Source organism: Anguilla anguilla, chromosome 17 (genome assembly GCF_013347855.1).
Source record: "Anguilla anguilla isolate fAngAng1 chromosome 17, fAngAng1.pri, whole genome shotgun sequence".
NCBI lineage: Eukaryota > Metazoa > Chordata > Actinopteri > Anguilliformes > Anguillidae > Anguilla > Anguilla anguilla.
In genome coordinates, this window is record NC_049217.1 from 7,245,348 (window position 1) to 7,264,778 (window position 19,431).

Below are 19,431 nucleotides of genomic sequence, written 5' to 3' on the forward strand. Positions count from 1 at the left end.
ATTATTAATAATAACAATGATAATAATGTTTTGAATAATAGTATTAATTATATTTTTGTTCTAAAATGCCTTTGCGTTGTTTCCCTGTGTACTCCCTGACACCCTTCTCCCCGTTAGCATTTCAGAGTTAGCTTTTTCTGTTTGTGCCTTTTTCTCCGTTAACCTCACTTCATCTCTTCCCCGCACTTGATCTGTCTGTCCCTCATTTTCGCTTTTAAAAGACCTTTCTACCTGTGCCTTTGACTCAGAATTCTGTGCACCCCTCTCCATCTCTGCCGTTCTCTTATTTTTGTGCCTCTTCTCCGTATCACTGTCCGCCGTTGAGTTCGTGTCTCTGTGTCCTGTGCCTTGCTTTTAGTTAGTGCTTGTGTCTTTCTATCTGTGCCTGTCTTTCTTTCTCACGTTGAATCTATTTGTGCCTTTCTCTCTCTCTCTCTCTCTCTCTGTGTGTTGGGACCGTGTGTCGAGGTGGACAATGTTGTCCTCCTCTGTGTGTGATTAGAGCTTCAGGTACTACATTGACTTCTAATGATAATGATAATATGATATAATATAATTATACTGAAACAAACTGTCTCCGTGTGGTCTGTTAATGGTGTGTGTGTGTGTGTGTGTGTGTGTGTGCAAACAGGTGATGACATCTGGGTTCAGAAAGGAAGGGGGAAAGCACTTTAAACTAGCTTGGAAGGTTGGACCAGCAGGGGGACAAGGTCATCTACTTTTCAGTCTAATACGATTTGTCAAACAATGTAGAAAGGCACGGCTACCATTATTTGAGAATAGTGTATTTAAATTGTTTGCCAATAATTTATTAATAAAATGTTTTACGTACATCCGTTTAACGCCCAAAGTAATCAAAGCTGCGCGGGCGCACGGTGCTTAGTGGTAGCTGCCTGCGAGTGTACGGTGGCACGCACATAACCCCCATCTCGCGGGTAGGTCGCGCGCGGATCGGCAGCAGAGCTGGCTAATAGCTAGGCTATACCGAGACGTGGTGGTGGTGTAAGAAACCACTGTAACCCGAGGATAATACTGTTCTCGTTCGACAATAATGTTAAAGTAATAACCTGGAATCGAAGGTTTTGGGAAGCAGACAAGAAAGCCAAGTTGGATCACAGGACAACGTGCCAGCTGTACAGAATACAGGGAAACGAATTGGCTAGCCAGCAAGTTCCAAGCCGAGTCCTGGATTTATATTTTAACGAATAACTTTGAGCGTCTGATCTGTTTTTATAAAGCTGGCCAGCGCAATTGTATGCATATGTCAGCGGTATATTTTTAGTTAGTTTATTACTAGTTTATCTATCCGAGCTACTGTTTCGCTTGCTAGCCAGCTAGCTAGCAAGACGTATCTAAGGACTCGGGAGTTTTACTCGGTCAGTAGGTGTTGAGTGAATAATTGGGCCCATGTTGAAGCCACAGCAACCCGGCTCCGGCGGGCGGAAAGCCGTTAATGGAACCTCAGGGCCTGTCAATATGTCTTCCGTGGGCTCCGGGACCAACACTAACAGAGCTGCTGCTGGAAGGTAAGCGAACCCTCGCGTATGGTCCCCGGAAAATCGGGGGATTTCATAGAAGGAGAGGGCCTATCCATAGACACATATACACCGGTCAATGCCGGGGAAGTAGGCGTGTCTGGCAGATGGAAAGGCTTTTTCATGTTAACCAATTGTAAGGGACTTCCGCCAGATGGACAAGCTGGTCTCAGCCAATACGAGAGTTTTGTTTACGTCTACTGTAATAGTTCCACATAGGTGTAATGCGAAGGCGGGACCAGAGGATTTGATAGACAGTCTGCGGGGTTCAGTGGGAGGGGCGATAGAGGTGATGGAAAACCCGCCTGACCATTGATGTGCCGGGGGCGGGTGTTGAGGGATTATGACTTTTGTTGTTGTTTTACGGAGCCTTGGTGTAGGAACAGTGCTTTTGTGTAAAACTGAGAAATTGTGCAAATTCTGGCCGAAACTTCGGAACTTTCGGAGTAGCTGGGATGCATATTACTAAAAAGTAATGTTATCCCACGTTTATGTTATTGTTCTTGCATGTTGATTTGCTTGAGTCGTGTTTGATGTGGCTGTCTTGTCGTAGCTAATTAGCCAGCTAGCAAGCAAGTTATCAATCGCGTTTTGCGAGATTTATAGTTTGCTAACGTTAGCTGCAGTCGTAATCGTTATACAACTTACGACTGCAGAAGCGAAAACGATAGACGAAGTCGTGGGTAAGCTGTAGCTACACCGGCTTTCCCTGCAGTGGGTAGTAATGCCGTGGATATTTGACTAACGCTAGCCTTACAATTAGCTGCTAGCTTGCTAAATAGCCTTCATAAAAACTAAACTGGGGAATATGTTGGCAATGACCTATCAATGTTGACACGATCTTCATCGTATTCTCTAGCGGTATTTTGCTAGCTGTCAATAGTTGAGGTGATTGCTTTCGTAAGTAGCTATACACATACCAAAACATTAACTTGCTTAATGATACTACGAGCTAGCTATATAATTTTAAAAGTCATAATTATCAGTATAATCTATGTTTTTATGCTAATATTCGTGGTCATGTGTTTAGCTTTGGCTGTTGTGGCTAATAAATCTACATTACAACAGAGGGGTGCTGCTACATTTAAATGTTAAAGCTTAATTGATAATTTGGTGGACGTCGGAAATTTGTATGCGCAGATCGTAAGATCACAGCCTCATTCTGCTAAGTAATTACCATAATGGCTTGTTCCTTCTCTCCTGACCCCTCTCGCTTTCGTGCTGTTCACACAGGACCCGAAACACAGTGAAACCTCCGGCCCAGTCTTCTCCAGTGAGTCACATTTTAAAGCCCTTCTCAGTTGGCTTGATTAAATATGGTTTAGTATTCTTGGGGTAAATCAGCAGTGTTAGCATTAGCATTACCGGAGTGGCCAGTGTCCAGTCTTATGAGTCACCAAAAGTTGTGGTAATATATAGTTTAAATAAAACAGTTTTTGTTATTATATTGAATTGATCTCTCATTGATATGTGCCTCTAATGTTTCAGTGACCTGTTTTATTGCATTGTATGTCTGCTTACATCTGATTGGTTGGTTTCTTTGTTTCTGTTTGAGCACACTGGAAAAGGTGTTTGAAATGAAACGGTCTATTTATTGCTGTAGACTACATCATGATTTATTTTTTAAATGATATGAAAGGTGTCGTCTGCAAATGCATATCCATATCTTTAATTTTTATAAGCTGTCACAGTGTTTCTGACTCTGTATGGAGCCATCACGGAATTACTCTGAAATACCCTTTAGTATAAATCGCTGCACACCTTCAATTTTACATTTGGTTCCAATAATGGATTCATAGATTCACTGACTTCCATAACTCAGGGCACGGTTTATTTTATTCAGACCGCTACCATGATAACACTTCTGTGCTGGAGTTTAGCTAAATGCGGTTTCGGTCGTTTTTAAGTTTGAGCGAATGAAACTGTGACGCGCTTCGCGCGTGCGTGACCCTGGACCTCAGCGCCCATCTCTGCTGCCTCCCGCAGGTGTTCGAAGGCGTCTACAACAATGCCCGAATGCTGCACTTCCTTACCGCCGTGGTGGTGAGTCTCTGCGTCCGCGTCAGTTCCCGCGGTCACTCGCGTCTTTGGACTGTCTTTTTCTAGTTTTCATGCCAACTTCTGACTTCTTAATTACTTCATTAGTTATACACTATATGACCAAAAGTATCTGGGCACCCCTTGCTCTGGGGCTGTTTTGAATGGTTTGGGCTAGGCCCCTCAGTTCCTGTGAAGCGAAATTTTAATGCTACAGCCGATTTGGCTAATTTAGACAAGTTAATAGGTATGACCAAAATCCTGCACACACACCGGCCCTCCAGTACCAGAATTGCCCACCCCTGTTCTACGCTGAAGCTCTTACACAGAGTGATTCACTGAAGCACTCTAAACTCCAGGACACGATTGGCTTGCGTCCGTGTATTTGGCAAGCAAAAACACTGAAGGCAAATAACTGCGAAAATATTGATAACCCTACTAACAGCGGTAAGTTGTGTTAATGCAAAAAAAAAAAAGTATGTCATTGGGTTCTGGCTGATAGTTAGTCCTAGACAAAACAGTCTACAACTTCAGCTCTCTGAATGTCCGTGAGTAATTGCAGGACTGCATTTGGAAGGAGGGTTTTTCTAATGTCAGTTTTTGGCACTTTGAGGCCACACAAAGATGGACCCGCAACGCACGTTTTTATCAGGTTGAGCTTCGGCGAATATCTAGAAAACTAGTCTTAACAATCTAGATGGACATATACCACTCTGGGTGAGTGGAAACACACCTTGCTGTCATTTTATTTTTGGGTGCACTGCCCCTTTAATTTACGGTTAATGGCTATGGTCCTGTCTGGTTGTTGTCAGGTTAATGGACAGGGGCTCCCATATCAAATGCCTGGTTGTGGTCAGCGGTGTTATAACATCTTGGCTGAAACAATGAGCCTCAGGGAGTATGTTAATTCCAAACTATTTATTTCGTTTTATATTTCAAAGGAAGTCTCCCCTTGTGCCAACAAGCCGTCTTGAGCTCTAATCTGATTAAAACCTAGAAAATAAACTCCTCATTTTCTGATGAAATTCCTTAGTATTGTAAGCCAATCCAGAATAAATACATCCTAGGCCAGTGTATTCTTTTGGCAGGTTCATGGGCAGATTTGTGGACTGTTGCCTAATCGTGGAGTAAGATTTTAAATTAGAAAAGGGAAATGACTTAGAGATTTTTTTAAAAGTAGTTTTCCTTTTTTTCTTGTTTGGTTCTCTAAAAATGTCTCTTATTCTCACTCTCCCACTTTCTTCCTTTCTCTCTCTCTCTCTCTCTCTCTCTCACAGGGCTCCACCTGTGATGTCAGGGTGAAAAATGGCAGTATTTATGAGGGCATCTTCAAGACCCTCAGCTCTAAGGTATCTACATCTCTCCTTGCTCTGTGGGGTGGTTTATGTGTGCTGTGGAGTGATTGATGTATGGTCTGCGGGGTTATGGATGTGTGCTGTGGGGTGATTGATGTATGCTCTGTGGGGTGATTGATGTGTGCTCTGTTGGGTGATTGATGTGTGCTCTGTGGGGTGGATGATGTGTGCTCTGTTGGGTGATTGATGTGTGCTCTGTTGGGTGATTGATGTGTGCTCTGTTGGGTGATTGATGTGTGCTCTGTTGGGTGATTGATGTGTTTGTGTGGCTCTCTTTGTCGCGCTCGTTCAGTGTGAGCTGGCCGTCGACGCCGTGCACAGGCGGAGTGAGGAGGAGGAGGAGGGGGGCGGCACGGGCGGGAGCTCCTCAGCACCCCCCCGGAGAGAGGAAATAACGGACACCATGATCTTCAGCACGTCCGACCTGGTCACCATGACCTGCAGGGACGTGGACCTCAACTTCGCCACCAGAGGTACTGTGGGAGTGCGGGACGGGCCTGTGTTTGTGTGTGTGCACCCGTGTGAGTGTGTACGTGTGTGTGTGTGTGTGTGAGTGTAATGGCTGCGCGTCTCTGTGTGCAGACTCTTTCACGGACACGGCGATCGGCTCGGCGCGGGTGAACGGGGAGCACCGGGAGAAGGTGCTGCAGAAGTGGGACGCGGGGGACAGTAACGGGGAGAGCTACGACCTGGAGACGGACGCCGTGAGTCACAGCGGCCCCGTCTGCGCCTGCGTCTCTACGCATCACCTGCGTCTCTACGCATCACCTGCGTCTCTACACATCACCTGCCTCTCTACTCATCACCTGCCTCTCTACTCATCACCTGCTCTCACCTCAGCTCACCTCTATCGCTCTGTCTCAGTTGATCAGCTCTCTCTCTCTCTCTCTCTCTCTCTCTCTTTGTGTCAGTTGATCGGCTTTCTCACTCAGTTGATTTGGTCTCTCTTTCTGTCTCAATTGATCAGCTCTCTCTCACTCGGTTAGCTTTGTCTGTCTCAGTTGATCAGTGCCTTCTTCCTCTTTCAGTCCAATGGTTGGGATGCCAACGAGATGTTCAAGTTTAACGAGGACAACTACGGCGTGAAGTCAACATATGACGCGAGCCTGGCCATGTACACGTGAGTGTGTTGCCCTGTGGTGAGCGTGTTGCCCTGTGGTGAGTGTGTTGCCCTGTGGTGAGCGTGTTGCCCTGTGGTGAGCGTGTTGCCCTGTGGTGTGTGTGTTGCTCTGTAGTGAGCGTGTTGCCCTGTAGTGAGTGTGTTGCCCTGTGGTGAGTGTGTTGCCCTGTGGTGTGTGTGTGTTGCCCTGTGGTGTGTGTGTGTTGCCCTGTAGTGAGTGTGTTGCCCTGTGGTGAGTGTGTTGCCCTGTGGTGAGCATGGTGCCCTGTGGTGAGCGTGTTGCCCTATGGTGAGCGTGTTGCCCTGTAGTGAGTGTGTTTACCCTGTGGTGAGTGTGTTGCCCTGTGCTAAGTGTGTTGCCCTGTGGTGAGTGTGTGTTGCCCTGTGGTGTGCATGTTGCCCTGTAGTGAGTGTGTGTTGCCCTGTGGTGAGTGTGTGTTGCCCTGTGCTAAGTGTGTTGCCCTGTGGTGAGTGTGTGTTGCCCTGTGGTGAGTGTGGTGAGTGTGTTGCCCTGTGGTGAGTGTGCTCCTGTGCAGAGCGGCAGTGGCTCTAACGTCCCGCCCCCCTGCAGGGTGCCCCTGGAGAAGGGCAGCTCGGAGGGGTTTCGGCAGCGCGAGGCCCGGGCCTCCCGCCTGGCCAACGAGATCGAGGCCAGCCCCCAGTACCGGCACCGCGTGTCCCTGGAGAACGAGGACGGGAAGACCGAGGAGGAGAAGTACAGCGCCGTGGTCCGGGAGGCTGGAGGGAGAGACAGTCCCAGCTCCAACAGCGTGGGGAGCAGGTGTGTGTGTGTGTGTGTGCGCGTGTGTGTGTGTGCGTGTGCGTGTGTGTGTGTGTGTGTGCGTGTGTGTGCGCGTGCGTGTGCGTGTAGTTCCATCGCTACTTGTACCTGGTTGCTCAGTATCCATTTCTTAACGCCTTGTAGTCTGGATGTGTAACTACACCATATTGTTTCTCACCCTTTTCATGGGTGTCTCCTGCGTCAAAATTGTGACCGAGGGCATTTCATTTATTTGATGGCGTAAGTAGAACCTGTCTTGGGAAACCGATTGTTTATGTGTCGGTATCTGCGACTGCAAAAGAGCCGCAATACAGCGATTTTTTCCGCAGCAAATCTTTCCTCAGTAAATCTGGCCCTGGAGTCTAAAATCTGTCTCCTGATTTCTTTAAGAAAATCTGATCCCCGGTTGCAGGGTGATAGATTTCTGGAGAGGTCAGATGTTTCATCACTGTTATCTCTCCACCTGGTTGTTTGTGTTCGTGAAACTTACATTGTGTATTTTTACCATTCTGTCCATTTCTACTTCTGTCTTTGTTTACCCCAGGGAGGGTAAATACATTCCGTTACCCCAGCGAGCCCGAGAGATGGGGGTGAGCAGAGAGAGAGGAGGAGGAGGAGGAGGAGGGGCGGCAAGTCCCTCGGCCCCTCCCCTTACCCGAACGGGCGGACCCCATTCCGGCAGGCCCGCCCCTCCTAGCTCCTCCCCCCGTCCCCCCCTCCCCCCCGCCGGCGGCGGCCGGTCCACCCCCCCGTCCTCCGAGAGGCAGAGCCCCCTCTCCGGCAGGGGGGGGTACTCCCCCCACCCTTCCCAGAGTGGCCCGGGGCCCGCCGGCCCCTACCTGCCCCCCGGCCAGCCCAGGCCGGCCGCCAGCCCCCCCGCGCACCCCCCGCTGTCCGACACCGCCGCCGCCGCCCGGTCTGCCAATGGAGGTGAGCCTCTCGCCGCGGGGCCTGCGCTCTGGGGGGGGGGGGGGGGGGCGGGGGGGTCTACTGAGCGCTGAAACGTCGGGGGGGGGTCGGGAGATAACGCGTCTCCCCTCTGTCTCTCCTCTCAGTGCCCTGCAGGACTTCCCCCAAATCCCAGAGGTCGGCGCCCACCGGCAGGCCCCCCCGGACCAGCGGCCCCCACGGCGCCCCCGCAGGTACGCCGCCGCTAGCGTTTCGGAGCGAGAGTCACGCCCGAAGGCCGGTTTCCTCGGCTTCGTCCCGCGCTGTCTTTTGGGGGAGGAGCTTTTGAATTCACGTCACGGCCGCTCCCCCCCTCGGCGATTATGACATCACTGGGATCGGCTTGGTGGGTCGTCGATCGCGCAGATGGCTGAATGGCCTGCAGTCGGTTGTCGGTGATCTCCAGTGAAACGCAGAAACCCCACAGGCCTGAAAGCTCTGCTGGCCTGGCTGTGTGCCCGCGGTGGAGGTCACACTGCAGGAGTGTCTGTCTGCTGTGGTTCCCACGCTGTGTAGATGCTGTAATATAATGATTGGGGGGGGGGGGGGGGAGAACACCTGTGCCCGGCTGCGTCCTCAATTTCTCAAAAATCTCTCTCTCTCTCCCCCAGTCTCTCGTTCCCCGAAACCCGGGCCGCCTTCCCAGGATCCCCCCGTCACCGGTCCGTATTTAGACACCGCGTTGGTCGCCGGGGCGACCCCCAAGAGCTCCGGCCCGGCCCCGCTCTTCACGGTGGACGGTGAGTGCTCCTTCTCCGCTCGCCCGGCCCGTCCTCTCTCTCTCTTCCGTTCGGTCATCTTCGGGGGCGGGTTCGAGAGCTGAGCGACACGCTTGCGGTGTGAGAGGAGATGGCTCCCTTTTCCCTCCTGGCTATTTGAGCTATGTTCTGAACTTAACATGCTTTAAGTAACAGCTTTGTGTTATCTGATAGGAACTGAAGTTATCGAATTGCACTGTGAGTGCTCCAGAGGGAAGAGAGAAACTGGTGCACACCCTTCGTTAGAACTTCTGTTACTTTCTGTTTTTTTAATTTTTTTTACCTTTTCTCCATTTCCACCAATTTTACTGCTTTTTGTGACGTTTTGGCACTTTTGGGTAGGAACTGTCTTAGTTAACATAGCATACAGTCTGATTTAACATAACATAATGATGAGAACAGGCCATTCAGCCCAACAATGCTTGTCATTTTCCTGACTAAGTTATACCTAGAGTTCTGTAGCCTATAAACTAGGCCTGTAGCATTTTCACCATATTTTTAACATTCTGGGCGAAGCCAAGTGCCGAAATGTAGTTTGTAGAATGTCCAGGGGATGAAGATTCCAGTCCTTGTCAGTTGTTGTAATGAAATGATTGACGGCTCCTGTCAGCAGAGCTGTCCTTCCCCTGTGAGGATAAATGCCCCCCTCTCCCTCCCTCTCTCTCTCTCTCTCTCTCGCTCTCTCTCTCCCTCCCTCCCTCCCTCCCTCCCTCTCTCTCTCTCTCTCTCTCTCTCTGCTGCAGTCAATGAGATCCTGAACTCAGCCAAGGAGAGGGCAGCCGAGAGTCCTGTCAGCCCACAAGATGGCAAGAGCAGCAAAGGTCACACACTCTTTGTGCCACACACTCTCTCTCTGTGCCACACACACACTCTGAGTCACACACACACTCTCACTGTGCCACACACACACTCTGTCTCACACACACACTCCCTGTGTCACACACACACACTCTGTGTCACACACACACATTCTGTGTCTCACACACACACTCCCTGTGTCACACACACACACTCTCTCTCTCTCTCTGTGTTACACACTATCTGGTTTGTCACACACTCAGCCTAACACTGGTATATTTCTCAGTCTCTCTCACTCGCTCACTCTCTCCCACTCTAGCATTCTTTCACTCTGGCCTCTCATACTGATTCCATCTCTTCTCTCCATCTCTTTTCCCTCTCCTCCTTCTCACCATCTTTCTCACCAATATTGCCAAAGCGTACATACAGAAATTCACTAGAACATGAATGCAAACTCTCTCTCTCTGTCGCTGTGGTTTAACTGTTATAATCCATCCCCCACAGCTCCTTCAGTTCAGCAGAGATCACAGATCGAAGAGCTTCGGAAATTTGGTAAAGAGTTCAGGGTGAGCCCTTTATGTTTTTTACAGTACGGTGCAGTTGCAAGCAGTATGTGCATTTTCACACAAATCACGGAGATCATCCTTCAGACATTTTTCAAAAGCTTACTCTGGGTGTGATGATTGCAATTTGCCAGTAATGATATTTCATCCAGTGCTGAGAACTGAAGGATGTTGTCACTTATTGAAGTAGAACTGCAGTAAAATTGTGTATATATATGTTTTTTTCCCCCCGGATTCTGTTGTTTGATGCCTGTTGGCATATTAACACAACAACATTAGCAGATTCAGCTGGAATTCCAGTTTTAGTGCCCCTTCATCGTTTGTCTACGGACTATGGAGCATCCAGCACTGTTTCACACCTGGACTTGCACACCCCAGGGGTCTCTGCCTGTACTACATGGTCATGTGCTGGATGTTTGGAATGTTCCAGGACATCTTAAATACAGTGTGGGTTCAGTTTTAGAGGATAATAACCCACCCCTGCCCCCCCCCCCCCCCCCCCCCCACCAGCTACAGTCCAGTGGCAGTGCCTCCAGCAGCCCCAGCGCACCCACGGCCCCGCCCACTGAACACGCCCCGCCCGGTCCAGCCCCGCCCTGTGCCGCGGAACCCGCCCCGGCCCCCGAGACCAATCAGAGCCCGGCCCAGAGCCCCCCTCAAGCCCCGCCCCCAGAGGAACGGGGGAGGGAGAAAGAGGGGGAGGGATCGGGCGCGAGCGCCGCGGCGCTGCCTGCGGGGGAGGCGGCCGGCGCCGACCGGCAGTCCCCGGCCACGCCCCAACCCGCCAGGACCCCGGGCAGCGAGGAGCCGCGGCTGGAGACCCCCGAGAGAGCGGAGGGCGTGCCTGAGTGAGTAGGGGGCGGGGCCTGAGTGGGTGGGGCGGGGCGAGTGGGAGGGGAGGGGCCAGTGGAGAGGCCGGTATATAAGGCCTCAAAGAGAAGAGCAGAATGAATGGACAGTTATCCAGAGGGTTTATAGACCAGGAGTAACTGCTCTTATTGGAGCCTTTGAATTTAATTCATGAATTTAAAAATGCCAATTATGTTTGTGAATTGATTTCTAGTGCATTTACCGAACTGACTGGATTTAACCCTGGTGTTCATATTAATGATGTTTGGCGAGTACAGTGACCAAAATGAATTGTGGAATTTTTGCATTGGAAAGAACATAGTTCTGGCATTAAGTTGAGACTCAGTTTTAAAGACGTGTTGCCTTGAATCCAGTACTGACACTGATTTCAGGATTAGGAATTGCAAATTGGGACTGACGCTGATTTCAGGATTAGGGATTGCAGGTTGGAACTGACACTGATTTCAGGATTAGGGATTGCAGGTTGGAACTGACACTGTTGCATTTTGTGTGTCTTGCACTCAGTCAAGTGAAGAAGTCCACCCTGAACCCCAACGCTAAAGAGTTCAACCCCAACAAGGTTGCCCTCACACTGGTGAGTATACAGAGCGTATCGCATTCCCCACATCAGTACCAGTAACATTACATCACGCTTATCTGGAGCAGTTCAGACTCTCTGAGGCTTGCAGTACACCTGCAGTGGCCCACCTGGGATTTGAACCTGTAGCCACTGGGTTTTCACTGCCGTTCCACACTGCAGCCCAGGCAGGTGGCCTGTTGGATGCTCTGTGCCTGATGGGAGTTGTAGTTCATGGGTTTTCACTGCCGTTCCACACTGCAGCCCAGGCAGGTGGCGTGTTGGATGCTCTGTGCCTGATGGGAGTTGTAGTTCATGGGTTTTCACTGCCGTTCCACACTGCAGCCCAGGCACGTGGCGTGTTTTTTTTTTTTGTTGTTTGTCTTTTTTGGGGGGGGCCTGACGAGAGTGGCGCTCTCAGGTACTCTCTCCTGTCCCTCTCCAGTCGAAGCCGACCCCCGCCCCCACGCCACCGCGCCCGACCCCTCCCAGCCCCGCGTTGGTGCTGCAGCCTCCGCCGGGACAGGGGGCCATCTACAACGCCCCTTATCTCTCCTACGTCTCCCAGATACAGATCCAGGGACATTCTGTGCAGGTACGGCCACAGAACTCTCTGCGTGTGGTTCGTTTGTTGAAGGCATGTTGCTTCACTTAATAAAACTGGCCTAGCATAAGACAGGGAATGTCACCTGTTCACCAGCAGGTACATTTCAGTTCACCTCCTCCCATACCAAATGACTCTCAGTACGCCATAGGAATTCAGAGTGAATTCACTTATTTAAAATAAATGAAATTATTAAATATGTTGCATGTTTATTGTCGTGATTCACCAAGAGGAGTAAAAAAAGATTATTAATGCAGGTGACTTTATGAGGAATGTTCTTTCTGTTCAGGTGATTGATTCTGCTGTGTATTTTTCATACCTGAATTAGATTCTGTTAACGTACTGTATTTAAGGCGGTGTCCTTTAGCGTTTAGGTGTAGCTCTCCAGGTTCAGGGTGTGCGTGTGAGGTTTACTGTACTCTCCCCCCAGGCCCCTCAGATGTACCAGTACACCATGTCCACAGTCAGCCAAGGAAAATACTCCAGAGCCAAAGGTAACAGGCAGACCCCTTTCTGCGTCCGCTTCCTGCTTCCTGTCTGATTCCGCTTCCTGCTTCCTGTCTGATTCCGCTTCCTGCTTCCTGTCCCCCTTCCTGTGTCCTGTCCCCCTTCCTGTGTATTTCCATGTTAGTGGTAATGTCAATGCACAAAGCACTTTCTGGGTTTTCCCACATTGTGTGAGGTCCTATAGTGGAGACTGGTTACATGACTTTCTGTTAACTGGTTTAAATCACTACAAATCAGTACATGTATAGACCAGTTTGTTTTTCCTACGACAGGAAAGCACTGTTTAATTGAAATGATAGGCCATTTTCTCGGGGCATTCCTCCACTTTACACAGACTTTCACCACAACTGCATTTCAGTCCTGTGGTAAATGCTGGTGTGCATCTAAACTAATATGCTATGAAACTGCTGGTGTTGGTGCGATCGCTCAAGACGGCAGTGTAGTATAATGGTTAAGGAGTTGGTCTTGTAACCTAAAGGTCGCAGGTTCGATTCCCCGGTAGAACACTGCCGTTGTACCCTTGAGCAAGGTACTTGACCTGCATTGCTCCGGTATATATCCAGCAGTATAATTGGATACAATGTAAGTCGCTCTAGATAAGAGCGTCTGCTAAATGCCTGTAATGTAATGTGAGACGCACAGACCACACCTGTTAGCATGGATAGTTGCCTTTGCCTGAACGGAACTCTCATTTTATCCACTGGGAACATTTCGGCTCCCCCTTAAAAAGGGACGGGATGCCCTCTGATCTAATGGGAGGTGCCCCTGCGTTTGGGCTGTTGCTATGCATGGCGTGTTGAGTTGTGCTTGTTTTGGGTTTGTTGTTCACTGAACTAGGCATCTGTGGGTGGTAATCCCCTGGTGGTGATAGTCCCTTTTCTCCCTCTCAGGCTCAGTGGTTGCCCCTCGCTCTGACCACAGCTCCACGGCGCCCCCTATGCTCCAGACAGCGGCATCGGCGGCAGGCCCTCCACTTGTGGCCTCTCCCTACCCCCAGTCCTACCTACAGTACAACCCCCAGCAGTACAGCCAGCAGGTCATCCAGGCCATGGCCCACTACCCTGGACAGGTACCGCATCCAGCAGAACAGCCAGCAGGTCATACAGACACACAGGTACTGCATCCAGCAGTACAGCCAGCAGGTCATACAAACACACAGGTACTGCATCCAGCAGTACAGCCAGCAGGTCATACAGACACACAGGTACTGCATCCAGCAGTACAGCCAGCAGGTCATACAGACACACAGGTACTGCATCCAGCAGAACAGCCAGCAGGTCACACAGACACACAGGTACTGCATCCAGCAGTACAGCCAGCAGGTCATACAGACACACAGGTACCGCATCCAGCAGTACAGCCAGCAGGTCATATAGACACACAGGTACTGCATCCAGCAGTACAGCCAGCAGGTCTTACAGACACACAGGTACTGCATCCAGCAGTACAGCCAGCAGGTCATACAGACACACAGATACAGCATCCAGCAGTACAGCCAGCAGGTCATACAGACACACAGGTACTGCATCCAGCAGTACAGCCAGCAGGTCATACAGACACACAGGTACTGCATCCAGCAGTACAGCCAGCAGGTCATACAGACACACAGGTACTGCATCCAGCAGTACAGTCAGCAGGTCATCCAGACACACAGGTACTGCATCCAGCAGTACAGCCAGCAGGTCATACAGACACACAGGTACTGCATCCAGCAGTACAGCCAGCAGGTCATACAGACACACAGGTACTGCTTCCAGCAGTACAGCTAGAAGGTCATACAGACACACAGGTACTGCTTCCAGCAGTACAGCCAGCAGGTCATACAGACACACAGGTACTGCATCCAGCAGTACAGCCAGCAGGTCATAGAGACACACAGGTACCGCATCCAGCAGTACAGCCAGCAGGTCATCCAGGCCATGGCCCACTACCCTGGACAGGTACCGCATCCAGCAGTACAGCCAGCAGGTCATACAGACACACAGGTACTGCATCCAGCAGTACAGCCAGCAGGTCATACAGACACACAGGTACTGCATCCAGCAGTACAGCCAGCAGGTCATAGAGACACACAGGTACTGCTTCCAGCAGTACAGCCAGCAGGTCATACAGACACACAGGTACTATGTCCAGCAGTACAGCCAGCAGGTCATACAGACACACAGGTACTGCATCCAGCAGTACAGCCAGCAGGTCATACAGACACACAGGTACTGCATCCAGCAGTACAGCCAGCAGGTCATACAGACACACAGGTACTGCATCCAGCAGTACAGCCAGCAGGTCATACAGACACACAGGTACTGCATCCAGCAGTACAGCCAGCAGGTCATAGAGACACACAGGTACCGCATCCAGCAGTACAGCCAGCAGGTCATACAGACACACAGGTACTGCATCCAGAAGTACAGCCAGCAGGTCATACAGACACACAGGTACTGCATCCAGCAGTACAGCCAGCAGGTCATACAGACACACAGGTACTGCATCCAGCAGTACAGCCAGCAGGTCATACAGACACACAGGTACTGCATCCAGCAGTACAGCCAGCAGGTCATACAGACACACAGGTACTGCATCCAGCAGTACAGCCAGCAGGTCATACAGACACACAGGTACTGTATCCAGCAGTACAGCCAGCAGGTCATACAGACACACAGGTACTGCATCCAGCAGTACAGCCAGCAGGTCATAGAGACACACAGGTACTGCATCCAGCAGTACAGCCAGCAGGTCATACAGACACACAGGTACTGCATCCAGCAGTACAGCCAGCAGGTCATACAGACACACAGGTACCGCATCCAGCAGTACAGCCAGCAGGTCACACAGGTACTGCATCCAGCAGAAACGCACCAACCTGCTATTCTGAGGGATTTACAGAAGCAGCAACAAACAGGTTAACCAATGAGCAGAGCTGATATTCACTCTTCTCCCCCCCCCCCCCCCCCCCCCCCAGCCAGTGTACTCCATGCTGCAGAGTGGGGCCCGCATGCTGGGGTCTGGGGGACACCCACAGGCGCTCGGCCCTCCGGGGCCTCAGTATTCAGCTCAGGGAGATGGGCCTCCGGGGCCACAGCAGGGAATGTACGGTGAGTCACATCTACCATGGCAAGCGCTGGTGCGCCCAGATAAACACTGATAAACATTTATACACCCTGATAAACACTGGTGCACCCAGGTAAACACTTATAAACATTTATACACCCTGATAAACACTGGTGCACCCAGATAAACACTGATAAGCACTGATAAACACTGGTGCACCCAGATAAACACTGATAAGCACTGATAAACACTGATGCACTCAGATGAACACTGATAAACATCTATGCATCCTGATAAACACTGATACTCTGATAAACACTGATGCACCCAGGTAAACAATGATAAACACTGATGCACTCAGATAAACACTGATAAGCACTGATAAACACTGATGCACTCAGATGAACACTGAAAAGAATTTGATGCATGCTAATAGATACTATATAGTCTGAAGTATACTGATACACTCTGACTCTTGCTAATATACACTGATAAGCCCTGATGCATGCAGAAACTCGCCGATACACGCTAAGGCTTGCACAGTCTGTTCAGTGACAGCAGCAAATGAGACTTCCAGTCCAGATTAACTTGAAGAGAGTTACTGGTTACTCTAATGAAGGATATTTCCATTTCAAAAGTCAAGGTGCATGATTTGTGCCTTTATCACAGACATCTGAGAGCAGTATTTTTGTCATTGTTTTCCGCCTTCGCCTGGGAACACATGTAAACCGATTTAAATGCTTGCTTTTCGGGAGAGGACCTTGACGGGAAAGATGCTTCGTTGAACGGTCGTGGGATTGTTCCGGTGCACACCTGTTGCTTTTACCTGAGCGTTTCGGCGGCGTTGCGTACCTGTGACGGGTGTGCTGACCCCTTGTCCTCTCTCAGGCCCGCAGTCCTTCTCCCACCACGCGGGGTCCATGCACCACCCCCAGCCCTCCAGCACCCCCACGGGCAGCCAGCAGGCCCCCCAGCACCCCGCTCCCAGCCCCGGCCAGGTAACCCCCTCCCGCCCCCGCCCACACACACACAAATATAGACACACCCTGAGCTCACTAATGCACACAGCCAACCGGTTTCAAGTTACAGCAAACAGATATATGGTCAATTTCACCATTCATAGCCATTTAAGAAAGTGTTTATATCTTTTTTTTTTTTCCTTATGCTTTATTGATTTCCACATGGTGGTACTATATCCAGACCAAAAACAGGCACAGTCTGGTCTGTTGCTTCAGTCTGTGTGTGTGTGTGTGAGCAAACACTGACTGTATATCTGTCTCTCTCCCCTCCCCCCCCCCTCTGTAGTCAGGACAGTCCCAGCCCCAGTCTCTGTACCACTCTAACCCCCTGTCTGCCCCCACCCCTCCCAACATGCCCCCCGGACACACCTCCCCACAGGGCTCCTACTCCATGCAGGGCTACGGTCTCCATGGTCACCAGCCCATTCCTCACACCTACCAGTCACTGGGCCAGCTGACTCAGGTAAGCCTACCTGCGCTCTCTTGACCCTGTCACACACGCAGCCTTACCCAGGGAGCCTGACTCTTAGGGCTCATCTGCAAATCACACATGCAGCTGAACCCAGAAGTGCAGAGAGCTTTAGTCTTACAGCTCATCTGCAAATCACACGTGCAGCCTTACCCAGAGAGCCTCACTCTTAGGGCTCATCTGCAAATCACGCACGCAGCCTTACCCAGAGAGCCTCACTCTTAGGGCTCATCTGCAAATCACGCACGCAGCCCAACCCAGAGAGCCTCACTCTTAGGGATCATCTGCAAATCACACACGCAGCCCAACCCAGAGAGCCTCACTCTTAGGGATCATCTGCAAATCACAATCACAGCCTAAACCCAGAAGTGCTCAGAGCCTCTCTGTTAGGGCTCATCTGTAAATCACACACGCAGCCAAACCCAGAAGTGGTAAATTTAATGGAAATGTTACATTTTGACATTAGCACAAACTAATAACTTAAACTCAAACATGAATGGATAAAGCTTGTAAAACTCCACTTGTTTTGCCAAGGTATCCATCGAGCTACATTCTGTCTGACTTCCTGAAAAAGTTAGTGGGTTATGTGCACTGAGTGAATGATAGACTCCACCCCCTCCCCCTCCCCCTCTCTCTCTCCCCCTCTCCCCCTCTCTCCCTCACCCTCTCCCTCTCCCCCCCAGGCTCATGTGTCTGGGGCTCTCTCTGGCCCTCATCACTCTGGCACCCACGGCCCCCACCAGGTGATGCTGCTGCATGCCCCGCCCCCTCAGCAGGGGCCTGGCTCCGCCCCTCAGCACGGGCCCCCACCCCAACAGGGCGCCCACCAGCACTACGCCTACATCGGTCACGCACAGGGTGAGTGTACACACACACACACACTCACGTACACAGACACACATACTCACGTACACACACACACACTCAGGTACACATACTCACGTACACACAGACACACACACACACACACTAACATACACACACACACATACGTACACACACACTCATACACGCACACACTCACATACACAGATACACACACACTCACGTACACACAGACACACACACACTCACGCACGCACACACACACTCATACACAGACACACACTCACGTACACACAGACACGCACACACTAACACTCACACATACTCACGTACACACAGACACACACACACACTCACATACACACACACACGCACGCACACACATACTCACGTACACACAGACACGCACGCACACACACTCGCATACACAGACACACACACTCACGTACACACAGACACGCACACACTAACACTCACACATACTCACGTACACACAGACACACTCACATACACACACACACGCACACATACTCACGTACACACAGACACACACACACACATACGTACACACACATTCATACACGCGCACACTCACATACACAGACACACACACACACACACACTCACGTACACACAGACACACACACACTCACGCACGCACACACACACTCATACACAGACACACACACTCACGTACACACAGACACGCACACACTAACACTCACACATACTCACGTACACACAGACACACACACACACTCACATACACACACACACGCACGCACACACATACTCACGTACACACAGACACGCACGCACACACACTCGCATACACAGACACACACACTCACGTACACACAGACACGCACACACTAACACTCACACATACTCACGTACACACAGACACACTCACATACACACACACACGCACGCACACACACATACTCACGTACACACAGACACGCACGCACACACACTCGCATACACAGACACACACACTCACGTACACACAGACACGCACACACTAACACTCACACATACTCACGTACACACAGACACACTCACATACACACACACACGCACGCACACACACATACTCACGTACACACAGACACGCACGCACACACACTCGCATACACAGACACACACACACACACACACACACAATGGAAATGGTTGTGCAGTGTTTTCTTTCTATGCAGTGCTGGTTGATACAAAAAATGGAGGTGATGTAGGTTCAGTGGGTAGATGAGGTTGCCAATGGTTACAGTCACCCCCCCCTCTGTCCCACAGCTGTGCAGATGCAGGCCCATCCTTCCCAGCAGCTCCCCTTCCACCCCCCCACGGGGAACTGAGCACCAGGACCCCCATCCACCCCCCCCCACGGGGAACTGAGCACCAGGACCCCCATCCACCCCCCCCCACGGGGAACAGAACACGCCAGGAGCCCCCCCCTCCAGGGGGAACAGAGAACGCCAGGACCCCCATCCCCCCCCCCCACTGAGAACAGAGAACACCAGGAACCCCCCCCGCCCCCACTGAGAACAGAGAACGCCAGGAACCCCATCCCCCCCCCCACTGAGAACAGAGAACACCAGGAACCCCCCCCGCCCCCACTGAGAACAGAGAACGCCAGGA

At 50.9% G+C, this 19,431-nt stretch overlaps 1 protein-coding gene across 1 annotated transcript; it reads left to right on the plus strand.

Annotated features, from left to right (window-relative positions):
• The first annotated feature begins 768 nt into the window (after positions 1 to 768).
• atxn2l (ataxin 2-like) lies at positions 769 to 19,305 on the plus strand. Its single transcript, XM_035398879.1, has 23 exons — positions 769 to 1,526; positions 2,769 to 2,808; positions 3,522 to 3,578; positions 4,850 to 4,921; positions 5,220 to 5,400; positions 5,510 to 5,631; positions 5,956 to 6,047; positions 6,619 to 6,828; positions 7,373 to 7,758; positions 7,854 to 7,970; positions 8,388 to 8,516; positions 9,278 to 9,355; positions 9,837 to 9,898; positions 10,406 to 10,743; positions 11,270 to 11,339; positions 11,767 to 11,916; positions 12,356 to 12,419; positions 13,323 to 13,501; positions 15,392 to 15,524; positions 16,369 to 16,478; positions 16,786 to 16,962; positions 17,652 to 17,826; positions 19,087 to 19,305. The coding sequence occupies exons 1-23, from the start codon at positions 1,408 to 1,410 to the stop codon at positions 19,146 to 19,148; spliced, it is 3,123 nt and encodes a 1,040-aa protein (XP_035254770.1). The 5' UTR covers positions 769 to 1,407; the 3' UTR covers positions 19,149 to 19,305.
• Positions 19,306 to 19,431: the final 126 nt, after the last annotated feature.

Bases quoted from the DNA above. Each gene is read 5' to 3' on its own strand.
- atxn2l (XM_035398879.1), top strand. From the start codon at position 1,408: ATGTTGAAGCCACAGCAACCCGGCTCCGGCGGGCGGAAAGCCGTTAAT. The intron at 1,527-2,768 runs GTAAGCGAACCC...CTGTTCACACAG, and splicing joins AACAGAGCTGCTGCTGGAAG to GACCCGAAACACAGTGAAAC. The intron at 10,744-11,269 runs GTGAGTAGGGGG...TCTTGCACTCAG, and splicing joins AGAGCGGAGGGCGTGCCTGA to TCAAGTGAAGAAGTCCACCC.